Genomic DNA, 17241 nt, shown 5'->3' on the forward strand with positions numbered 1-17241 from the left:
TCTTTAAATAAACTTACACTAAGGACTTCTCCAGGTGCTTAATACGACACAGCTATAACACAAACTTGTTTAAACAAGCTATTAAGTATTCATAGTACCTTCTAGTAACTATTTTCTTCAGAGTGCGTATGATTCAAAATAGACTGGCACATAGGAAAGCAAATGAAGCCAATTAATATCTATCACTGATTTATAATCAACTACTATTAGCAGACATACTAAAAAGCACAGGTACTTTGCTAACCATCTTGTAGATCTGGATATTAAGTTCCCAGTAAAGAAGGATACCTTATGTCCTTCATATCTTTTCTTCTTGTTGATTCGGTAAGGTCGCTGCGCAGAAAACAAAGCCATGTAGTTCCCATTTGTCTGAGCAACAAACACAGAGTCTTTTGGGTGCAGAGTCAGACTCGGGCAAGTGTAGCGCTCCTGAAAATAATTTTAAAGAAAGTTTTGTATGAAACAGAAGATTTGTTGAAATGATTCAGGTTATCGTCTCACATTTTGGAAAACCATAAAAGGTAAAGTATACGTAAGTCATAACCACAGTATACATTACAGAAAAGATACTTAACTCATTACAATTCACTGAAAGTCTTACACCAAGACAAATCTTAAATGAAATATCTACCCTGATTTCATAGATGCTGACCAAAATCTCCCTCTGAACCATAATTATACTGCAGAACAGCTGCAGAAAGGTAACTTCAACTTGATGGTACTCAATAGCTTACTAAGTCAGAAGTTCTTTATGACAGCGATTTGCTGTGTAGGCTATTGCTGGCTGTAAATTCATAAATATCTTCAAAAAAATTAATAACACTTGGCTTTAGTCTAGTGTTCCTATTGAAGACTGAATTAAGATTATTTTTTAAAGACTGCATGGCGACTGCACTAGAAATCAACTGCTCTCTCAAAGCTCTCACCAGGTCCAAACTTCTGCTGGTTTCAGCCTAACTTAAAGGCACAGTGCTGAATTTTGGTGCCATGAATACAAACTAAAAGAGTGTTGGCTGTAGGATGTATCTGTGTGTGATGTCACCAGGCTGACAGTGACCACTGAAACTCACAGGCTGTGTGGTAGAACAGGAAGAACATCAGACGAGTTTTATTGTGTCGTTTGGAAGTGACAAACTGGGAAGGAAGTTCTGGGTACGGTAAGGTACTGGGGACAGAAATCAAAACTGGATTAGGCAGTGTGCAGTTGGGAGTATGCTCCATGGCACAGCACTGCATGCTTCTGGGGGGGAAACTGGGTCTAACAGTAAGGGATAAGAAAGCACAATGTAATCTGCACGAGCACTGCACTGCTATGCTGGTGTTCTGGAGCTTGCCCCTGTTCCAGTGCAGTCTGGACGGCAGATGGTAGGGCTGTGTTTCCACGGCAGTTGGTTCCAAGTGTGCTGGAAGCCCCTCCAAGTAAAAGCAAACTGTGGCCTGCACTCTGCTGCCAAAGGAATTGAGAAAAATGCATTGGCAGTATCAAATGTCGCATACTACTTGGCCGCCTTTGACTCCAGTTCATACTGAAGTTCTAGCATGTCCAGTATGGCAGCACTCAATGGTGGTGTGACTTCATTCAGGCCATGATAGTCTACTGTTAGTCTCCACTCTCCATTAGTTTCTCACTGGCCACATGGGGCTATTAAAGGGTGAGCGGGTCCTACTGATCACTCCTTGGCTCTCCAGTCTACAAATCAGCTGATGGATGGGAATCCAGGAATCCCGGTTGGTGCGATATTGCCACCGGTGCACTGTTGTGGTCACGATTGGCACTTGTTCTTCAACCTGGTGTGGAGTGGCTGCAGTATCTGTTGTTGGGGTTTGGGTAGCTGCTGTACTTGTCACTGGGGTTGGTGTAGTTGCTGCGCTTGCAGCTGGAGTAGCTGCGCTGTCTGTTGCTGTCAGAGTTTGAGCAGCTGCTGTACTTGTCACTGGGGTTGGTATAGTTCCTGTATTTGGAGTTGATGTAGCTGCTGTATTTGGAGTTAGAGTAGCTGCGTTGTTGGTTGCTTTGCCATCAGATTCAGAGACATTTTTTTCCCTTTGAAGGTGCTGGATGGTGTTGAACAGGGCTCTGTAAGCATAGGCCAAGCCCCAGCACGTTGCCATGATTTGTCCCTTTCTGGTATGACCAAGATGACAACACACCTCATTTAAATGTTTTACTAATTTTTCTGGATTTTGCACTTGTTCAGTGGTGACGTTCCAAAGCACTAGAGGGGCCCACTGGCCTAGATATTTGCCAATACTATCCCACACACCCTGCTACTCATGACTGTCCAGCCTCAGGGAAAATCTCTTGGTCCTCCTATGTCATCATCTAACCCTAGACAAGGCCCAAACTCAACTTTTGAGATCAGACAAAATGGGCATGGATAAAACACACTCTCTATGCTTGCCAACATGGTGATCCCCATCACAATCAGCAGGCAGGTCTCAAGGGTACCCAAGGGCCATTTAAAACTTTCAGAACTCTCAAATGATGCTGTAAACAGTCTGGTAGGGGAGCTGGGAAGGTAAGGGAATGTCTCCTTCACAGGTTGACCACCCAAGGAGGGGAAAAAAGATGCGTAATAGCTAAACACTTCTATTACATACCTCCCAAAATATAGAGGTGGTGACCACACTGGGAACCAAGCCAGATCAGTTTCATGATCAATGAGTCTATTGTATTACCATAAAGTACAATGAAACAATCACCTTAGCCCAAGGCCCCCAGCCGATGAACACTAACACAGCAAATACTGGCTGTAAGTAAGGTACAACATGCTGAAACTCCGAGATCAAGAGCAACAACTTTGAGAGCCAATAAATCAGCATTGTGACAAGTGACTATTAATCCAAAACAATAAATGCTTATCACAAATACGATTAGACACACTCTGGTCAGATCTGTTGTTATCTTAACCCTGCGTGCCCCACGTTGGGTGCCACAAAAAACTGTCATGGTTTAAGCCCAGCCAGCAGCCCAGAACCACACAGCTGCTAGCTCATTCCCCCTCCCTCTTCCTACCCCCCACTCCCGGAGGGGTGGGGAGGAGAATCAAAATAATGTAACTCCCACAGGCTGAGGAATAAAAACAGTCCAGTAACTAAGGTATAACACAAACCACTGCTGCTACCACTAACAATAATAATGGTAAGGGAAATAACAAAGGAAGAGAATACAAGTGCTCGCCACCCACCAAACGATACCCAGTTCGACCCAAGCAGTGATCTCACCCTTCCGGGTAACTGCCCCCAGTTTATATAGTGGGCATGACGTGCTGTGGTACGGAATACCTCTTTGGCTAGTTTGGGTCAGGTGTCCCGTCTCTGCTTCCTCACGGCTTCCCCTCCTCCCTGGCAGAGCATAAGACTCGGAAAGTCCTTGGTCAGAGTAAACATTACTGAGCAACAACTAAAAACATCGGTGTTATCAGCGTTGTTCTCAGGCTGAGAGTCAAAAACACAGCACTGCACCAGCTAAATGACTGCTACTGCTGAACCCAGGACATGTGTATACTATAGTAATGGGCTATTTTAGAGCTCTTAACTACTCATTTGTTAAAGCAGACAAGCAATAGATCAAGTTCTTTGGGGATCTAACCTGCCTGAAGAGCTCAGGGGTTCTCTCCCACATTGAAAGGTTCAAAGGTGATATTCAGAAAAGTGAAGAAGAGTTTCTAAAATCACTTTGGTTATTCACAGTGCAGAAAAGGGGAGAAAAAGCCTTTTTCAGAGCTGCTGTAGTAGTGAGAAGGTAGGCTATGGGGGGTTGTTAGTTGGTTTGTTTGACAGGGGATAAAGAGAATAAAATTATTTGGCTGGTTTTACTTCTTGATACGGAACCTGACTGATCTGCAATTCATATGTTCACAGCTTTTTTGCTTTTCCCTTATTGTCTATCCAAGATGTTGATATATCCAATATTGGATGAAGACATAACTGTGGAAATTAAACATGAAACAATCCCACTAGATCATGAACTACATGTTCTTGTCAGCAGATAACTGTTAACTTCAGCCAAAAGCATCTATATATAATCCAATCATATTACTTAGACATGGGTTTTCAAAAAAGACCCAGCGAGTTAGAGTTATCTGTTAGCTTCCTTAGTAATCTCCTTTGAAGCTGTCAGGCTTTTCAGAAAATTTAATCTATCCAGGCAAGACAATAGACTACTGACAGAAATACTGCACCTGCACTGTTAAAGGTAAATTTTGCCTCTGTGATTATGCCGTACTAGGTATCTACATGCACTTATCAGGTTGCTATTACTATACAAATATTAAATTAAATTTGTCAATAGCCCTCATTGCAGTTGATGAAAAATGTATGAAAAAGTGTGGGAAAAGAAAGCAACTGCTGCCATGCATCACTGGCAAGTTAGACACTGCAGTGTCCTTGCCTAATTATAGCTGAGTTGTCAGTGAATGAGCACCGAAATGTAAATATTTTTAACACAAAGAGACCTAACAGTATTCAAGGTCATTTTTCAAGAATAAGTAAGTGTTTTTAATATACACTATATAAATACAGAACTAAAGAAAGCACTCAACTTACAGTAAGAGCATTTTATACATCACATAATCTTTCAGAAAAACAAAAGGTTTTTTTACAACACTGACAAGCATGAAATATTAAATCCCAAACAATACTAGCTGTTAATCTTACATGGAAAATCTGATTGGAGATTTTTGCAGCACTTTGGAAGTCCCATGCAATAATGGTACGATCAGCTGAGTCCCGGCTTACTGCATCTGTGCTTGTAAGAAATTCTTTTCCTTCTGGGAGAAAGAGCATATCCAATGTCTGTTGCACTGCAGCTTTGTACACTCTTAACACCTAGTGCATAAAAAAGTTTGTTATTTTTTGACAGATTAGAAGAAGACAATAACCTAAATTTTCTCTTGTATTAGTAACCACCTCCAACAAATGTAAAATGTGAGAAAGCACCTAATTTTTAAGTGGTAGAAGAAAAAATACCCCATTGGCTTAACTGTTTGTTAAGTTTGCTCAAAACCAAAAGAGAAGAGTACCAGAGATGGAAAAGTGGAACCACTGAGAACTACAAGAGCATTGCCTGTATGTGCAGAGATGCAGTTAGAAAAGCAAAAGCTCAGCTTGAACTGAAATTAGATACATAATTAAAATTGGGTAAATAATTGAAATATTTTTCCCCTCTTGAACAGGAGAGGTGAATTAGTTACTAGCAACACTGAAAAGGCAGAGGTTCTCAATGCTTTCTTCACCTCTGTCTTTACCAGCAGTTGGGCCACAGGCCTTGGGAACAAAAATCCAGGTTGACAAAAACACAGACCCCACTGACAGGAAAAAAAAAAAAAAGATTTGGTATGTCAATTATTACAGGAGCTTGACCCCTACAAATCAGTGGGCCATGACATTATCCACTCAAGGGTAAGAGCTGGCTGGCATCATTGCAAGGATGCTCTCCATAACCTTTGAGAAGTCATTGAGATCGGGGGACATTCTAGAAAACTGGAATAAGGCAAATGTCAATTCACACCAAAGTGGGCTGGATCCATATAGAAATGAGTCCTCAGCCACTAGATGCTGAATCTTTTAACAGCCTATGAATTGGATCTTAAAATGTAAAAGAGATTTTGAAATATTCTAAAGAATATATGAACTATTTGAATTTCCTTTCTTTCCACCTTTCTTCAAGAAATTTGGCATCTGTGTTGTCTACTTTGAATTTTACAAATCAATATTTCTGCTTTCTTTTTCTCTTATTTGCCTCCAGTGGAGAGCAACTTCAAGGCAAATGGCCAGATCAAAAGAATTCATCTCTCTGAATATGGTGATCCTTGAAACTAAGACACTGGAAGACTCTTACTTATTAATATCTAAATATATATCTCTCTCTCCAAGACAGCTAAAATGTAGCTGCCTGCACTTCCAACAGGGTGTTCAGAGGTTAGTCCTTCTAATGTCACTAGAAAAAAACAACAGAGCAGAGAGAGCACTTGAAGTATTATACTGAAACAGTCCGCAGCTTTGTGAGGCATTTCAGTGCCTACTTTATATCCCTAGCAACATGGGACTACTGATTCCAGGGCCCGGAACTTTTACAGATACCGTAAGCACATACATTTTTTTATAAAAATAATTTTCAGGTGTCACAGTGAAATATCCTGGATTATACCTCTGCTTTATACTTTTACCAGTAAAAGAAAAACAGTTTCAAATATCAAACACGACATGAGAACTTCCTGATTTCCTCCCTCCAGCTCAAAAGTTTATGACTGCTTGGAAATGTTCAGATCTAGCAGATCCTGCTTTATGGCAGCAATATACTAGATCATCTGAGGTCCCTTGCATCTCTGCTTCCTGTGATCTTGACATGTAGAAGGATAGCAGCAACAGCTGCTCCAATTGCTTTTCATAGGCTCTGTGAAACATACGCTTTAGAAAGACAATGTTTGCATTCACTGAAGAACCTCACTCATGCAAGCACACTATACATGCTGTAAATTCATCCTGCACACTCAAAAACCTGGCATGCTTTTCAGGAATCTGCCTGCATTTTTAAGATAATGAATATATAAATGTGTTATTTGCTCTCATCAAGTTTTTCAGCCCAGGAATCTGCATGATATACAAAGCAATTAAACTTTGCAAAGCCAAAAATTACACTTGCCTCCACTTTTCTTTATGGAGAAATCACCATGCACCGCTATTTCTTCAAAGACTTATAAAAGGAAGTCCATAGTTCATTAGTAAAGTAGAATATGAAGGTATTTTGTAGGAGCAAAAATAAAAATAATAATAAAAAATAAATAAACAAACCCACAAAATACAATAGCTGCTTGGAATGAGAAATGAAAAATCATACACGAACTGCAGGTGACCTGAAATAAAGTTAAATTGAGAGGAGGGGGGCACCCCAACAGACTGAAGAGACAGCTACTCAGCAGCAGGCACTTTCACAGATGTGAGAAGTCCCAGCTGGAGAGTTGGCAAGATCAGAGCGCAAAGTAACACAAACATGTAGAAACAGGTACAGGAAGGCAGAAACAAAGGCCAATTGGTGCTGGAAAATGAAGAACCATATAGAGCAATAAATGATAATAGAGTCCCAAACAGTGCTTCATGGTAGTAATTGGATGATATTCTCTTATTTTAAAGGTGAAAAACTCAAACGTACTGTCTAGGTCTTCATCTTCCAAAAAAACCCGTGTGAAATGTATGTATACACATATCCATACATACACTGTGTTCAGCACTGTTAAGGGGTTTTTAGGCTTGGGACTTAAAAATTTCTGTTTGAAGCAACAGCAATCTCTCAGTAAGGAAAAAGTAGAGATCATGCAGTAAGTAACATGCACATGCTTTTATTGTTTTGCTGAAATCCTCTTGGGCTCTTACATAAACTGCCACTAACAATTTAAACATTTTCACTGCTAATCATTACATATATATGGTTGTCTGTTAACAGGACATCTAACCAAATTACACATGTATGTTAGCTTTGCAACAAGAAGCTCCATAAAAATAAGTAAAAAAAAAAAAACATTTTTTTTCTATACATACCTCAGAAAAACTATGCTATTTAATCTTCAAACCACACAGTAAGAGCTGCCTCAGAGAACAATAAACTAACACTTTGACAAGCAGCTGGGAACTTGATATACATAGTATTTAAAATCTTCCATAAAGATAGCTTTCAAATTTTGCGACACCCCTGCCCAGAAAAGTACTCATAATTAAACCTGATCTGTTCTACCTTAGACAATTAATTCACGACATGCCTGAGGAACTTGCCTGGGGAAAGCACCAGCTTCCTTACCCTGCTGGCTTTAGTTTGTTAATAATAGCTTTTGCCCTTTTTCTATTTGCAGATTTATCACCAATAAGCATTGGAAAGCATTGTCCACTTCTTCAATCTAAGCATTTCCTGGACATAAAAGAAATAATTTCAAAAGAAGTCCTAATACTTTCTGGTGTCAACACAATCCAACATAATAATAAAGCTTCTTCACTAAGGCAAGAGCTCATGGCTGCAGGCATTCAACAAGAAAGGTAATTTAAGCAAATTAAGTCAGTTTCAAAGACATTCTTAGGGTTCTGATGATTTGAAAACCATGCTGTGATACGGAATTCAAGCTATATATTTCAGATGGGTGTTCTGTAATACTTTGCTGCATAAAGTACATGCAATGCCTGGTATTTTGTCTGTCAAGAAAGCCCAAAGCCTCAACACAAGCAGTTCAGAAACTGCTGCTCACCCAAGCTCTGGGCTGGTCACCTGTAATATATATGCACCGCACTTTCCTAAAAAGTCCCTCAAACTTTAAGCAAGTGGTGAGAAAGAAACATGCTTTTATAGTCATTGTTCTGAGCATCAGCAGATGAGATCTCAAAATAAATCTAACAGCACTACATGTAATCTGGATGGTCATGGAAAAAACCCTTAATCAGCCAGTGTCATGTCTTCCAACCTACAAAAATGGCCGTATTTTTACTTCCACTTCTTGTCCTACCTTTTTAGGTTGAGTGCTTTGGTATGAAACTGTCTCTTCCTGTAGGCATGTTGGGTAATTAAAGCAATCGTGGACTGATTTAAGTTTCCTCTGTGAAACAGTAATAGAGCACTACTAGTAATAAAAAGTGCACTTTAAGAGAAAGTTAATTTTGCACAAAATAGAAGCTTTTTTATCTACTGCAGTGCGAGCCATTTGTGTTGATCTATTCTAAAGAGTAAGGTGTTAAGACAGATTACTATATGAACAATACACTCTTTTTTTTAAGTCACTTCAGATTGCTTGAGAAAGCACAGGATTCTTGTGATAAAAAATGTCAACCATTTATTAGAAAAAAAATATTTTCTCCTCAGAATTTTATTTAAAATTATCGTCTCATCTCAAATAGGATAAGTGAAATCTATATACAGGAAACAGACAAGGCACATCCAAGATGCAGAACGGCTTTTTTATGAGAATCAGTAACCAAGGACTTTACAGTACAGAAATGGACAACCATGGGGAATTTGAAAGAATCAGAAACAAAGTCTGAGTGGCATGGAGAAGGTGACCGCTTTCTTCCATGATCAGAATTCAGACTCCAAACTAGCAGAAGGCAGCTTCAAAACAAGATGCTTCTTCCCACAACACATATTTAAATTGGGTTTTTTTTGCTACAGGATGTTGCAGACACTTAAAAAAAAAAAAAAAAAAGAGAGAGAAAAATCAAGAACAACCAATTCTACAGTTGAAAACTTAAACAGACCATGAAAGACAAAGACAGTATCTGTGGTGCAAAAAGTCCCCACACTCTACATTAGAAATGTCTGGGTAACCATTGCTGGGATTTGAGATGAAGTTTGCTGGGCTTTCATATTCTTGTTTTTTTTTTAAAGCATACTGGTAGCTGCTGGGGGTTTAAAATTTGTCTAGAAATGGGCTGAAACCAGAATGGCTATTCCCCAACAGCTTCTCATTTGAATACTCATGCTCCACAAAGAGGCATGTTTTGTCTCTGGCCCATTTCAGTCTCCTCAGGAGCAGCTGCTATGATTGTCTGTCACAGACAGACAGGTCTATGATTATCATCTGCAATACCACCATATGAGGTTTCCAAATAAACACAGCAGGACTGCTCATGTATATGATACAGCCACATAAAATGTTTCTTCACACTCAGAAAGGACTCCCGAATGTTCACATTTAAAAAACCAAATACCATTACACAAGTACAAATGTACCCCCCACCAGATTTCTTCAAACTTTTTGCCCATAGATTCAGTCAGGCTTTCTCAAACTGTGAGAAGAATATCTTTAGTTTTCTAAAGAACTGAATAAATCATCTTATTTTAATTACATTGTTCTTCCTAATACCATCAGTACATGACAGTGTAATGGTTGTTTCTATAGAAACCAGAAGTGCAAGTAACCAGCAATTTCTCCAACCTTTTTTTCATATTTATATGCTATCCAAAGACAAATTCGTTAGTGTCATAGTTTAAGTTTCCTAAATGCTACATGCTACTGAAAATGACTGCATCTCATCTGAAAGAAATTGCAATAGAATGTTTCCAAGGAACTAAATGCACTGCACTTGCACGCTGAATTCATTAATTTTTAAACTGTGTTTTAATGACTTTGGCTTCTTTCTTTATAAACTCAAGTACAGACAAACAGCTCAACGTAAAGATTTATTTTTTTTAAGCATAAAACTATACGTGATAGTTGAAATTTTGTAGCTAAGCAATATTCAATCCAGAGCAATAGAGCAAGATGGGGAGATGGGGGAGAAGCCCCTGTTTATACTCTGTGTTGGCCTCTGATAATAATAAAAATTCTGCATTGCATTTCTAGACTAATTTTAAAAGCTCAAACTAACTGCTTCCACCATTTTTCTAGTAAATATATTCTATAGCTTATAAGACCTGAATTCCAAAAATGGGAATTCTGCGTAAATATTCAAATCTAGATTTTCCTCAAATTTGCCTATCACTCCAACAGATTGACTTTGTATTCATTTTTTTTGAAACCTTGCTTATGTCCTGACAAAAATCTGTTATTAATCCTAAAAGGCTGGATCTTTGCATTCATTTGTACTCTTCCTATTGCTAGTAAGTCACGGGTATTTTCTCTGCATGGTATTCTATCCGTTTTTTATTATCATTGATTGTGCTAGCACAATACTTTCTGTAACAAATATTTTTTCCAAATTAAAATAATAAATGTTGTCTCCATTTGGAGCCATGCCTTAAGCACATCACCAAATACCTCCCAGTTTCCTTTCTTGAGTTCTCTCCTTTAGCTTTTCCCATTTTACAGTACCTACATCAGTCTCCACTTCTTCAGCTTCTCTAATTGTTAAAAAAAAAAAAGTCCAAAATTGTAGAGTAGCGTGAAGTAAACTTCACACAATCAACCTTTGCTTAACCCCCATAATTAATTTTTTTTTAATAATTCCATTTATTCCCACACTTACAACAAATCTTTCCCTCCAAGTCTGTTCTGTGCCCATGTCAGGTCATACTACTTGGTCTCCACTGGTGGACGCCCTTCCTCTCCCCTCCTTGTTTAATATAAGGAGTGTATTTGCATTTATGGAGGTCTAAGACCTTCTGATATAGTTTAAAGATCAGAGCCACAGCCCTGTCACCTTCCACTTATTCCCTCCCTAGACCACTGCATGGTGCTTCCTCAGGACTTGCTGTTCTGACAGCTACAGCAGATAGCTCTTGCCAAAGCTCCAATAGTGGTTTATGAGACAGAACATATGAACTGAATACATCTAACAGCTGTATAAACTAAGCAATCTCCCTACCTTTAGAGTTCCTTGCATTTCTGTATGCACATGATCAAGAGCCAGCTCCTGAATGCTTACAAAATGTTTCAGCAACCAAAGCAAAATGTAAATAAAAGGTGAAATAGGCAAAACTTAGAAATAATTACATGGATACATTAAGAAATTGTAAATCAATACATTTAGATGCAAGTTCTTGAGTGTTCTTTGTCCTTTCAACAGTTATAATACTATCCCTGCTTTACACTATGCAAACCTTGCTGGAATGTGTAAATAAATCTTCAACTCAGTTTGACAACTTACACTCATAGTGTAAGGAACGTTAGCTCCTTTGGCTAACTTTAAATTATCAGTATAGCTGTAGCATTGTTCTGATATTACATCTGTGCAAGCTTAGCTAAAGGATACAGGTCTCAACCCTATGCTCTCTTTGCTGCTTCAAGAAATATCAAAATTTCAGGTAGAGTAAGTGTTTGGAATATATATTGTCTCCTGTCTGAAAGCTAATATAGATCAGCCAAAATGGACAGTAACTGTATAATTCAACTGGTTTGTGCTGAACATCTTAAGAAGCTCTTCCACAGCTCAGAGAAAGGAAATACTTTCAAAATACGTAAGTACTTTAAGGTCTCACTGTTATTGCACAGTTCTTTTTACAGGGCATTTTACAGTTTTTTTCTAGGTTCAGCTCCGAGGTCCAAAGATCCCACAGCTGCTGTTCAATATGATTCTCTCTCTGTGGTAAACACTGCAGAGATGGATTTGGTTTTGGTTTTTTTAACATAGCAGCTCACTTCCAAGCTTTCTGGTCTTTTCATAAAGTCTCTATAAACATTCTCCAAGTGTTTCATAAATGTAATGAATCTGTTATACAGCAATATAAGCTCTCCAGAATAATCCCTTCACCAGAGACAAAACTGGGTTTAACACAAAGGAATAGCACTATAATAAATCTCTACATGCTATTCAACTGCCTTTTCTATTCTTTCATTTTTTTCCCCTCTCAGGCCTCGATTACTTGTCTCTCTAAGTTTGAGATGCCTGTATATCTTACATTTCACTGAGCAGTTAACAAGCTATGCCATCCATTCATTTCTCTGAAGTATGTTGCTTAGCTTTATCTTGAAGTTTTTAACTCCCTTATTGTTCTTTCGTTCTTTATCTAGCTCAATACCCAATGCTACATTTGAAATCATTTTGCTTATTTGTTCAACAGAACAGGGATACCAATAAATGTCTTTCAATATTCCTGCTTTTTTTTTTTTTTTATATCTGTCTTTCTGATTAATAGCCTATGTACATTTCTCAATGTATTAGTAGCTGAAAGACTGCCTCAAAGCTACCATCATACATTTTCTCTGGGACTTAGAAATCCAGTATTTATACCACATTCAATACATGAATGAATATTAGTAACTTGTTCTCAAACTTATTCTCTATAAAATCAAAGTGAAATTTCAGAAGTACTAATTTGGAAAAATATCACTGTCAGTTATTCTACGGCATTTCCCACCAGCAGCCAATGTGGCACACTGGCATAGAGCTGCCCATTTCAACTACTGCATGTATGTGTAATTGGATAATAGTTTTGTTATCAGTCATTCTCTCTATGTCCATGATGCTTAATGCTCTGGCCTGAATTTCCACCAAAAAATCCCTCATTTCCTGATATGCAATTATTATTTTGCCTCCCACAGTTAAATTTAAGATGTGCAAGTGGATAGTTTGTTAAAACACATGTAGATCCTAAACAATGACCTCTGAAACAGAATTACCAGTGAATGCTGAAACTGAGTTTTCAATGGGCAATGACTAACAAGATTCAAGCTCTTGATTTAGGGTGCTCACTCTATTGACAAAATACGCTGCAAAGCCCAAAAATGCTATCAGGAGTATCATGACGGGAACAAAAAGAATCATTATTTCACTCATACATCATTCCAAGCTGAATGACAGGTAAACATACTTGAAAGAACCAGCAAAACAGGAAAATCTTGTAATGAATTAGGATGAAAGCACTTTAAAGATATAAAAGTTGTTTGCACCAAAACTGAAACAAAGTGGTAAGAGGCCTCAGACATCTATTTCAGTTAAGACCAAATGCCATTTGTTAGAACAGGATTGGCCAGGACACTTCATTCAATCAATATGGCCATAACTGTGTAAGATGGAAAACACATGAGGTGTGCTGTTTTTATCTTGTGAATAAAGATAACAATATAAGCTGAAAGTAGGAATTCCTGAAGAATCCATTGAAATCCTCCAAACTAGCAAGAAGCAGAGATACTGATGATATTGACGATTCATGCCTAACCAACATACTGTTCCACAACTGAGAGTTTGAAATGTAACATTATTTTGCAGTAATAACGCGCATGTGATACTTGCCATTCTGCAAGAAGAAGCCATAAGCAATCAAATCAGAGTTTTGTATTTTCCCCACTCAGTTATGAGCTTCCACATTCACTCAGTACACACACAGCTCTAATTTTAAAACCAATACAAATACAGGTGTCTAACAATCTACATCTATCACTCAGCTACAGCTACCTCGTATCAGGGAAAAAATATCAAAGGATAACAGAAGCTCTCTCCCCCTTTTAGAAAGGTCTCAGAGTAAGACAGTAAATCACATTGCTGCTATAGACAATCAAAGTACATACAAAATTACAATTTTCAAATGAGCAAATATATCAAACAAACAAAAGAAAAAAGGATCCGTATCTGTTACCAGGTGAAACCCAAGCTTTCCACTTTCCAAGGTGATTAGAGACTGCTTATTATTAAAATTAAAATTCCTTGTGCACTGCTTAATTGGCTAGCTTTCCAACTGGTGAAATTCTATATGAATATAACTATTTCCTAATGAACAAAGCAGGCAACAGCTTCTAGAAACTTCTAGAGACAACCCATTAAAGGCTCTGTACAAAATAAAGAGGCTGGGGTTTTTGTTTTACCAAGCCTAAAAGGTTTCCTATTTTACCTGTTAGAATATACATTCATTCACTTATTATTCTCTCAGAAAGAAACTGTTTTCCTGTAATATGGTGGGATGTTTCCCTTATCTCTTCATTAGCATCAGTTTGCACAAATAGAGTTACAGACAATCTTTCAAAGCACTGGAGTATCCTGCAGGTACAGAGACCACCACTGTGTGCATTCCTTAGAGATCAACAGCTCTTTAAGGCAGGTTCCAATGCTGGAGCTTGAGCATTGCAAAATGAGTTTATGGTTAGTTACAGAGATAAAAATGCATTATTCTGTTAGTCTCATTTTAGCTGTATACAGCATTCTGGCCACAGAAATGTACTGTTTTTTTGAGAAATCACACCACAAGATGGGATCAAAGTGTGTCACAGGATGCAGTGTTGTGACATGTTGTACAACAGCAATACTCACAATGAAAAAGAAAAAATTCATAATGTAACAATCCTGAGCATCATCTACTTTGGCAACAGTATTAGAAGTGGACATGGAATGGCCTATGGAAAGACAAATATACTATTGTACCCATTCGAAAAAAGCACCATGCCCAGATAAGTAAGCAAGGAGTCAAAAAAAACAACAAAAAACCAACAACAAAAACAAGATTTGGGCAGTAAAGCATAAAGATACCATCAAATTCTGTTTGAATCTCATAAAGACAGTATACTCCCTAATTAGTAGAAAACATGAGGGCTGGTTTAGACTGGATGCATCTTCAAATTAATAAAATGTTAAGTATTCATGTTCCTATTCTACACAGACATAAATAGGTTTTCATGGTGTCTGTTTGTCCTCTGGAAATGAATCACAAGATGTCGTCACCTAAAGCGTTCATTACTGGCTCTGTCTGCATACACACACACAGCTTATATGTCATCCCCTGAAACCTACACAAAGGCAGTCCCAAGCCTAACTATTGTTTCTTATAACTGAGCAGTGGTAAAGTACTGAAAACTCCAGTTTTCCTCTGCAATTTTGCTAGACATGTAGTTTACACAAAAGTTACTATATCAGAACATCATCTCAAACCAGGCTTCTGATAAGTCAGAATTACAGAATATATGAATGGGTGAGCTAGTCTACAGTTTATCAGTATGGTTTTGCTCTTTTGCCTTCTGACAAGGCCTTTTAGAAAGACCAATACCTGATAAATTGCACATTGCCCCTTATCTTTCCATCGTCTACTGTAAGCTTCATTTCAACACACTTGTCTGCTCCTCACTGCAATAATGACTCATGCAAACTATGTTCTACACCTCTCTACACTTGCCTTCTTCTTGTTCCAGCAAACACCTTTCACTGGCGAAGGACACATTTCCTCTCTACTGTTACTTTTCAGGAACAGTTTCATGGAGAAGACTTTCCAAGATAGTGAAACCACCCTTTATCAATCAGAAAACTCCAGTCTTGTAGCATGGACATGCACATATTTCTGTAAGAGGCACCTTCTGCGGAACAGCAAGCTAAGGTGGTTACAGTATTTGGCAATCACAGCCTGGGATGCACAGGCTGCTTTGCAGCTTCTGTCCAGGTTAAGAAGAACACGCTGTCTGAGACCTGCTTCTGCCCACAAGGAACTGTTTTGTGAATATATATTTATATAGGCCTGAACTACAATCAGGTCTGCCAGACATAATCAGTTGAGCTGAGGCACCACCAGAATTTAAAACCTAAGTGAAAGGACACTGTCCCACACAACATCCTTCTCTCTAAATTGGAGAGATATCAATTTGATGGATGGACCACTCAGTGGATAAAGAACTGGCTGGATGGCTGCACACAAAGAGTTGTGGTCAATGGCTCAATGTCCGGCTGGAGACCAGTAATGAGCGGTGTCCGTCAGGGATCGGTGTTGGGACTGGTCCTGTTTAACATCCTCATCGCTGACATGGGCAGTGGGATTGAGTGCGTCCTCAGCAAGTTTGCCGATGACACTAAGCTGTGTGGTTCTCTTGATACACTGGAGGGAAGGGATGCCATCCAGAGGGACCTTGACACACTTGTAAAGTGGCCAGTGCCACCCTCATGAAGTTCAACCAAGCCAAGTGCAAGCTCCTACACCTGGGTTGGGGCATTCTCAGGCACAGCTACAGACTGGGCAGAGAAGAGATTCAGAGCAGCCCTGTGGAGAAGGACTTGGGGGTGTTGGTCAATGAGAAAAGGAACATGAGCCAGCAGTGTGTGCTCACAGCCCAGAAAGCCAACGGTATCCTGAGCTGCATAAAAAGGAGCGTGTCCAGCAGGTTGAAGGAGGTGATCCTGCCCCTCTACTCTGCTCTTGTGAGACCTCACTTGGAGTATTGTGTGCAGTTCTGGTGTCCTCAACATAAAAGGGACATAGAACTGTTGGAACAAGTCCAGAGGAGGGCCACGAGGATGATCAGGGGACTGGAGCACCTCCCGTATGAAGACAGGCTGAGGAAGTTGGGGCTGTTCAGCCTGGAGAAGAGAAGGCTGCGTGGGGACCTCATAGCAGCCTTCCAGTACCTGAAGGGGGCCTATAGGGATGCTGGGGAGGCACTCTTCATCAGGGACTGTAGTGACAGAACAAGGGCTAATGGGTTAAAACTTAAACAGGGGAAGTTTAGACTGGATATAAGGAGGATATTCTTTCCTGTTAGGGTGGTGAGGCACTGGAATGGGTTGCCCAGGGAGGGTGAGTACTCCATCCCTGGCAGTGTTCAAGGCCAGGTTGGATGAAGCCTTGGGTGGGATGGTTTAGTGTGAGGTGTCCCTGCCCATGGCGGGGGTGTTGGAACTAGATGACCTTGAGGTCCTTTCCAACCCTAACTATTCTATGATTCTACGATTCTATGAATGCATTTATTGTTTTCATTGGTTGGAATAAAAAACATTGCTTGATACCTCATCTTGTACCAAGAGAAAGCACTACTGAAACTCTGACACTTCATAAATGGGGAAAATTACCAAGAACAGCATTTTTCAAGCCATTTTTCTTGGTGACACCATCTGACACACTATCTGTTCCAAGAT

General features: G+C 39.2%; 1 protein-coding gene across 6 annotated transcripts in view; it reads right to left on the reverse strand.

Moving 5' to 3' along the window:
* WDR25 (WD repeat domain 25) overlaps nt 1-17241 on the reverse strand; it is a 79162-nt gene that overhangs the window by 14080 nt on the left and 47841 nt on the right. For all 6 annotated transcript variants that reach the window (XM_065685299.1, XM_065685300.1, XM_065685298.1 and 3 more), the window contains 2 exons: nt 4660-4830; nt 289-429 (listed from right to left, as the gene is read on the reverse strand). In XM_065685299.1, the coding sequence (XP_065541371.1) occupies nt 289-429; nt 4660-4830 (312 nt within the window). The remainder of the gene's footprint in view (nt 1-288; nt 430-4659; nt 4831-17241) is intronic.

The sequence above is a fragment of the Lathamus discolor genome, chromosome 6, assembly GCF_037157495.1.
Source record: "Lathamus discolor isolate bLatDis1 chromosome 6, bLatDis1.hap1, whole genome shotgun sequence".
In the NCBI taxonomy this organism is placed as follows: domain Eukaryota; kingdom Metazoa; phylum Chordata; class Aves; order Psittaciformes; family Psittacidae; genus Lathamus; species Lathamus discolor.